The sequence below is a fragment of the Otolemur garnettii genome, unplaced genomic scaffold (genome assembly GCF_000181295.1).
Source record: "Otolemur garnettii isolate 467f Iridium unplaced genomic scaffold, OtoGar3 scaffold00018, whole genome shotgun sequence".
NCBI lineage: Eukaryota > Metazoa > Chordata > Mammalia > Primates > Galagidae > Otolemur > Otolemur garnettii.
Genome location: NW_003852413.1, coordinates 18,626,655 through 18,634,517, shown reverse-complemented (window position 1 = coordinate 18,634,517; position 7,863 = coordinate 18,626,655). Strand labels below are relative to the sequence as shown.

Here is a 7,863-nt window from a genome sequence, read left to right as displayed (position 1 = left end):
CGGGTTTAAACCCAGCCCTGGCCAAAAAAAAAAAAAACAAAAAAAAAAACCCAGCCCTGATACCAAATATCTGGCCTGCCCTAGTCAAAAAGTTGAATTAAGTATAATTTACCCCTAACACTTTCCTACATATGCCCTTTGAACTCCTAAGAGAGTTGAGGTTCCTATTTAACATCATCTTGTTCCCATTTCTTCATAACAGATTACCTCAACTAGGTTTAAGGACTTATGAAAAGAGAGATCCATTGATTTTATCTGCATTGATGTTATGTACTTCAAGTATTTTCAGAAAGGTACTGTTGAATCTCCAGTAAGGGAGATTTCTGGCAATTTAAAAAGAATACAAAACGTTCAGACACTGTGGAAAAGCTTTTTCCTTTCTTTTCCAGTAGCAGGAAGGTGGTGGTATAGTCTATTCTGATGACCTAGATGTTATGTACTGAATAACGTCACACATTTTATTCTTCAGCAAATTTCCCAGTTGAACATGGTGTTTTGTTGGCCAGAAAAAGCAAAGGACAAGACATACAGGTTCCTGATGTTACGATGGCAACAACCAGTGATAGAATAAAAAAGATCTCCAATTATACAGTGAATGTGAACGCCATCTACAAGATAATGTCAGATATCAAAATTAACTAAACTAACCAATATAATAGTAATTCAAAATAAGTTTTCTCCTCCAAAAAGAAAATTTAAAAATCGGCAGCACCCGTAGCTCAGTCAGCAGGGCGCCGGCCACATACACAGAGGGTGGTGGGTTCAAACCGGCCCAGGCCAGCTAAAACAGCATCATCTTGTTCCCATTTCTTCATAACAGATTACCAGACAACTGATGAAACAACAACTCCAAAAATAGCTAGGTGTTGTGGAGGGCACCTGTAGTCCCAGCTACTTGGGAGGCTGAGGAAAGAGAATCACTTATGCCCAAGAGGTGAGGTTGCTGGGAGCTGTGATGCTGCATCACTCTCCCAAGGACGACAAAGTGAGACTCTGTCTCAGAAAAACAGCTAACACAATTTTAGCCTTATTAATAATGGTAGTGTCTGGCCCAAGAGAACATAGTTAAAGTAAATTCTCTGATTACTATGCTCTATTCTTAGCACATTTTAGAAAAAAGGCTGACAAAACAGAGCAATTTCAAAGGAAGGTAATCTAAATGATCATAGGTTTGGAATATGTGAGGAACTGGGGATGTTAACTTGCAAAATAGAAAATCTGAGGAGATATGTAACCTATCTTCAAATATCTGAGGGACTATCAATGGGAAAAAATGTGTTTAGATATATATAGCTTTACCAGCAGAGATAATATCTATGTGGGCTCAGTGCCCATAGCACAGTGGTTACAGTGCCAGCCACATACACCGAGGCTGGCAGGTATGAATCGGGCCTAACTAGCTGAACAATGACAACTGCAACCCAAAAAAAAAAAAAAACAAAAAACCAGGCATTGTGGCAGGCACCTGTAGTCCCAGCTACTTGGAAGCCTGAGGCAAGAGAATCGATTAAGCCCAAGAGTTTGAGGTCGCTGTGAGCTGTGATGCCATGGCACTCTACCAAGGGGAAAACAGTGAAACTGTTTAAAAAAAAAAAAAAGGAAATAATATCTATATGTAAACATTGTACAGAATTCCATATAAAAAAGATCTAACAGAGCTTAATGATATTAAAATGGGCCAGCACTAGGGTAATGTACCTCTATTACCAAAGTATTATATACATTTTCAACAAAAAGGTACTGAGCACCTCGGTCCTGGGAGGTATGCCAAACACAGATGATGAGTAAATAACTAAACAGAGTATCCCTGCTTTAGCAGAAGATAAAGTCTCATGGCAGAAGCAAGTAACAACATTAATACATTTAAAATGACAAAAAGATAGACGTCTAAAGAATACAGTTCTTCAAGAGTATATAACAAAGGATCCTGACTTGTATTATGGGATCAGAACAGGCTTCTCTTAGAGTAGCTAAGTGATGTTTGAGTAGGAGGTAAATGGTTGGGGGCAGAACACTACAAAGAAAGAAAACAGTACTTGCAAAGATCTTACGATAAGAGAAACTACTGCAGGTTCAAGGAATTGAAAGTCTTATAAATTATAAAATCTGAGCACAGAGTAAGGCAGTAAGTGGAAAGAAGCAGGTGCAGAACCACAAAGAGCCTTGAAGGCTTTGTGAAGGGTTTGGTCTTCTCCCAAAAGTAATGGGATGCTGTTGAAGAGGGGTGTAAGTAGTAATAGGCCCAGAAAGAAACAACCACTGTGGAGAATACATTGGAAGTGGGCCAGAATGCGGGGAAGAGACCACTTGGGAGTTTTCTTGCAATAGTTCAGAGCAGAAATGATAGTAGCTTGCAAAAAGGAGATAGAAATTAAGATGTGGAAAGGTAAGCAGATTGGAGAGATTTTTAGATTAAAATGACAGAACATATGTCACTTATATAGTGGGTGATTTGGGTATATATAGTTTAAAGCAACAATGTCTTCAAGCCAGATTCTCTGGCTCTAATTAAACACCTTTTTTGGTGTGTGTGTGTGTGTGTGTGTAGGGTGGGGTGGCTCCACCATGAATTTTGCTGGGGGGTAGAGGACACAATGAAAACAAGAGGTATAAAGGGTGATCACCCCAGGTTTCCAGTCTAATAATTGGATGGATGAAATCTGTCCTGTCACTTACTCCTGGTGGTCTGTGAATTCATTCTTCAATTTTCTGAGACCAAGGACCTGGCAGAGAAATCCCAGTAACAGTGCCATTCAATGAGATAGGAAACAGGAAAAGTACTAATGGTCCCTGATTTACAATGGGTTTGGATTATCATTTTTCAATTTGCAATGGTGCAAAATTAATAAGCATTTAGGAGAAACTATACTTAAGGACCCATACAACCAATCTGCTTTTAATTTTTAATACAGTATGCAGTAAATTACATGAGGTATTCAACATCTTATTGAGATGTTTGAGATGTCTGAGATATTTTTGCCCAACTGAAGGCTAATATAAGTGCCCTGGGTATGTTGAAGGTATGCTAGACTAAGCTGTGATACTCATTAGGTTTGTTGTATTAAATGCATTTTTCAGCTTCCCATATTTTCAACTTACAATAGATTTATTGGGAATTAGCAATATCATAAGATAAGGAGCATCTTTACTCGTTAGGCTTTGATCCTGGGTTCAGATTTGAAGAAGCTGAGTTTGAGGAGCCCTGATTTTAAAAAGGCAGCTTGACATATTTATCTAGAATTTAAATGACAGGTCTGGACTGGGGATGAAATATTAAGAATTGCGGGCACATAGATAGTTATGGTTGTGGGCTTAGAAGAGATTGAGCAAAAAATAGAGAGTGAGAAATATCAGCACCGAATAACAGGGTAACTGAGGGTGAGTCTGCAAAAGAGGTCTGAATCAAAACAGGAGCAAGGCATCACAGAAGCCATGAGAAGAGTGTTTTCTATTAAGGAGGCAATAGTCAGGCTGGGCATGCGCCTGTAATCCTAGCACTCTGGGAAGCTGAGGTGGGAGGACTGCTTGAGCTCAGGAGTTCAAGACCAGCCTGAGCAAGAATGAGTCCCTGTCTCTACTAAAAATGCAAAACATTACCCAAGTGTACACCAGCTACTGCAGGAGGATCACTTGAACCCAAGAGTTTGAAGTTGCAGTGAGCTATGATGACGCCACTGCACTCTAGCCTGGGTGACAGAGCAAGATTCTGTCTTTAAAAAAAAGAAAGAAGGAAGGAAAGAAAAAGAGGCAATGGTCAAAAATGTCAAATGCTGCTGCGTTTAAGGGCATGTAGCAGGATGCTACTGCCAGAAATCAGACTGCAGTGGGTAGAGGGGTGAGTAGGTGGTAAGCAAATGGGAAACAATAAATAAAGACAATCTATCAAAATTTCTTGCTGCAAGGTAGGAAGAGAAAAGGTGACAGCTGTGGGGGTGGAGGAAGGGTTTAAGAAGGAAAAGCTTGAGCATGTCAAGAAGGAACAGATATGTTGGTATGTTATTCAGGAGAGGGGTTCCTGAGGAGGGGAAAGAACCTAAGTGGAGAAGCTAAAATAAAAGAAGAGGCTGTCTGGGAAAAGAAGAGAAAGGCCAAACTAAATGGCCTTTACCGTCTCTTCTGACTTTACAAGCTCATGACCTACAATTCCCTCTGGATAGGTCATTTGCATGTATGCATAATCTGTGCAAACTTATTCAAATATTCCAGTATAAATGGATCAGTCAAGCACATCCTACCCCGTAATGACGCAGTTAATGTGCCCAGGTTTATGACCAAGTACAATTCCTGAGCAGAACCCATCCCTCAGAGAGCTTTTAGCTTAAAGCACCCTGCAATACAGCACTGAACCAGCCCCTATCTCTCCTCGCCAAACCCATCCCACCCGGCGATCCTCAAGGGAAAAGGAGGAAGTAAAATTTAAAACCCTGAAACTACAGTAATATCTTGCTGCATTGGAAGCAACTGTCATTCATAAAAACAAAACGCGACACCCCAAATCCATCCCCGCTGCAGGCGAAAGCTGTTCCTGTCTGACCCGACAGTTGACAGGTCCCCCAGATGGCCTGGGTTAAACACTAAAAGTGGTTAGCGCCCCTCCTCTTTGACAAGACCTTTTATTTGCGAGGAACCAGACACGGGTTTCTGCGGATCCTTCCCACCCCCTCGCCCAAATGCAGCAGCCCGACTGCCCGCAGTCATTCCGGCGGCGCCACCTAATGAGCCCCTCGAGGGGGTACGGAGAAACCCCCCAGAGCCCGTGAGAAAGGGTTCGGCCGGCCACGACCCTGTGGCTGCCTGGAGGACTAAGGAAACAAGCCCCAAGGGGTGGGAAGGGAGGAAGAACGGAGGCGCAGCAAACACGAGTAACCAGGGGGTCATCTCCCCTCGAGCGGGATGGAGTTTCTCAGGAGGGCTAATCCCCTGCCACACCGCCCCTTCTCCACTCAAGATCCGCTCTAACCTCCCAGCCTTCCAGCGCCCCATTGCCCAGACCCACTCCTCCTCTCCCGGGGCTGTCTCGGTCTCGCAACGCCCGCGAGCCCGGCGCCCCCACCTCCAGCCTCAGCTTCCCGGGCCGGCACTCACCCGGCCCGCCATCTTCGCGGACACGTCCGGCTCGGCGGCTGCAGCTCGGCGTTCGGCAAAGCCCGCCCCCGCCACCCGTCCTTGCGCAGGCGCGCTGCCGCTGTGAGGCCGCGCGCGTCCCCGGCCGCGTCCCTGGTACCCCGCCCCGCGCGGCGCGCGAGCTCGGCGGCCGTCGGGGACGCGCGGAGCGGACGGCGGAGGGGTGCCATTTTGGACCGCCGCTGCGAGCTGCCCGAGCTGTGCCGGTGCTTCTAGAGTATGTGTCGGCCCACCACTCGCTTGATGGCTCCTTCTGCGAGTCTCATCACACCTGGCCGTTTGCGCCGGGATTTGTGGCAGGGCCATTGAGCCTTTTAACCTATTGTCTCTTCGCTAGCTGCCGTTCGCCCTTTAATGGCCATTTTGCTCTGTGCCTCCAGGCTCGCTTAAATGAGATGGTATCCTGGAGCTTACCCAGCGCGGCGACTGGCCTTCCCCCAGAAGATCAGTACCGAATAGTTTGCTCTGAATTCAAATTCTGCTTGCATTCAGGCTTTTCTGTATAGGCACGCTTCTTTTCTTAGTTCCTGGAAAATGGCCATGTTGACATTTTTATTTGTTGCCAGGAAAACTCAAATACAGGTATTTGCTTCGAATTCGAAAGTGAATTGTGATCATTTTTACACATTATTAAATCTTTATTTTTATAAAGGCAGTTTATCCTTTTTCATTTCCTAGTGTTGTTTCGTTTTAGACAACATATGGAACCTGAATAAAATATGCCCTTAATTCAGCCTTTTTAACGTCCGCGTTTGCACAACACCATTTCTTTGCTAGAATCTCAGAATAGCTGACTTCAAGCACCCTGCAAGAAAGTTTCCACTGAATGGATTCTCTGATGCTTTTATTGACTCCACTATCTTGCATTTGTCTTCATATTTGCACAAGACAATAAGAAATAGTAGGATTTATCTTTCATTTCTAACAGTTAATTAGATTGGGTTTTTTTTTCCCAACATGAGGAAAGAATTAGATGGGTATGCTGAGCGATTTAAAATTCATAACTAAGAAAACCAGAGAGTAACCAAAGATGGGCCAGGAAGAAGAAACGATTCATGCCAGTTTCATAGGCCAAATCAGATGTTAATTAAATTCATGGGTGGATCAGAGAAGTATCAGGAAAGATAGTTGTATTCTGATGTATTAACTTGTGGAATGAACTGGGGAGTCAGGAACCTTAGGTTCTTGTCCTCATCTTTGTCTGCCAACCTGCTTTGTCTGAGCCCATTTCCTTATTTGTATAGTGAGAACTACAAAGTGAATGTAAGCTCAGCTGTTGTATTTTAATTTTTTCCATACTTTGATTTGGACCTATCAATCAGAGAGATTGTGTTCAAATCATTACCAGATCCAAAAGATGACACTCATTCTCAGTCCAATAACCTGAGAATTGTTTTCAATGTTGGAGAAAAATGCAAATGTGTTTATATCACTGATTGTCTTATTTTACTAGTTAGACTAGATTGTAAGTAAGAATTGCCTCCTGCTCGGCGCCTATAGCTCAACTGGCTAAGGCGCCAGCCACGTACACCTAAGGTGGCGGATTCGAATCCCCAGCCCGGACCCGTCAAAACAACAATGACGGCTGCAACCAAAAAATAGCCGGGCGTTGTGGTGGGCGCCTGTGGTCCCAGCTACTTGGGAGGCGGAGGCAGGAGACTCGCTTGAGCCCAGGAGTTGGAGGTTGTTGTGAGCTGTAATGCCATGGCACTCTACCCAGGGGGACAGCTTGAGGCTCTGTCTCAAAGAAAAAAAAAAAAAAGAATTGCCTCCAATGTCTCCACCAAAGAGGAATGTTTATCATCTTGGACGGATGTGCCTGTTGGAAAGTTTCCAGTGTGTCAATGTATATGAATATCTACCCATGATAACAGGCCCTTTGTATCCCCTTGCAGTGGTAAAAATTAAATAGAATCATGTGCACAGCCCTGCAGGGTCTACCAAAGAAAATGCCAAGTAGGCATAGCCCTTATCCTTAAGGAGCTGTGCTTCCAGCAAGAGGGGAAAGATTCTAAGACATTGCTCCAAGTATTCTACATCTCTGCGTGCCATTTGTGCTTAACTCTGACATTCAAAATCATCTTAGAAACAGAGTGGAGCTGATTCTACATCACTTTCTGAGCAGTCCTTGAAGAGATAATTCACTAGTTTTCTTGATCCCTGGAGTTTACCTCATTTCTGTCTTCTGCAAAATCTGGTTATCTCCCTTGGTCTTGATTTCTGTGAGTTAGTGGCTTCCTTTTCTTCCTAAAAAAATGCCTCCCTCAGCTCTTCATTGATCCCTAAGATCCTTTTCATATGCTTTCCTTTTATAGTGAGAAAATAATACAGCTAACAGAATGATTTAAATGTATCCTAAAATGTTAATGATCTAGCACTCTGGGAGACCAAGGATGGAGGATTGCTTGAGCCTAGGAGTTTGAGGTTGCTATGACACCACTGCACTCTACTTGGGGCAATAGAACTAGACTCTGTCCCCCCCCCCCCCGCCAAAAGTGTAAGTAACTAATACCATTTTCTAAAGCTGGAGGGCTTTTGAGGGACAGGAGGTAGGACTAGGCATAGAGTCAGAGAGGAAAGTGTCCTCAAAAGGTGGAAAGAGAAGATGAAGAAATGATGAAATGAAAAAGAAAAAAACAAGAAATGATGAAATGGAGATAGCAGGACCCAGAATAAAGAACAGTGAATCATGGGGGCATGGGCAGATTTGACCAAAGTCACTCTTGCCAAACACACCTC

The 7,863-nt window shown here is 43.7% G+C and overlaps 1 protein-coding gene across 2 annotated transcripts in view; it reads right to left on the bottom strand.

The window, feature by feature from the left end:
* The window catches only part of NSF (N-ethylmaleimide sensitive factor, vesicle fusing ATPase), a 145,673-nt gene extending 140,493 nt beyond the window's left edge, over positions 1-5,180 (bottom strand). The window contains exon 1 of one of the 2 annotated variants that reach the window (XM_003786233.1): positions 5,086-5,180. In XM_003786233.1, coding sequence (XP_003786281.1) covers positions 5,086-5,097 — 12 coding nt within the window. In that variant the 5' untranslated portion in view covers positions 5,098-5,180. The remainder of the gene's footprint in view (positions 1-5,085) is intronic. The other variant, XM_023511293.1, reaches the window with a different exon arrangement.
* Between the last annotated feature and the right edge of the window lie 2,683 nt (positions 5,181-7,863).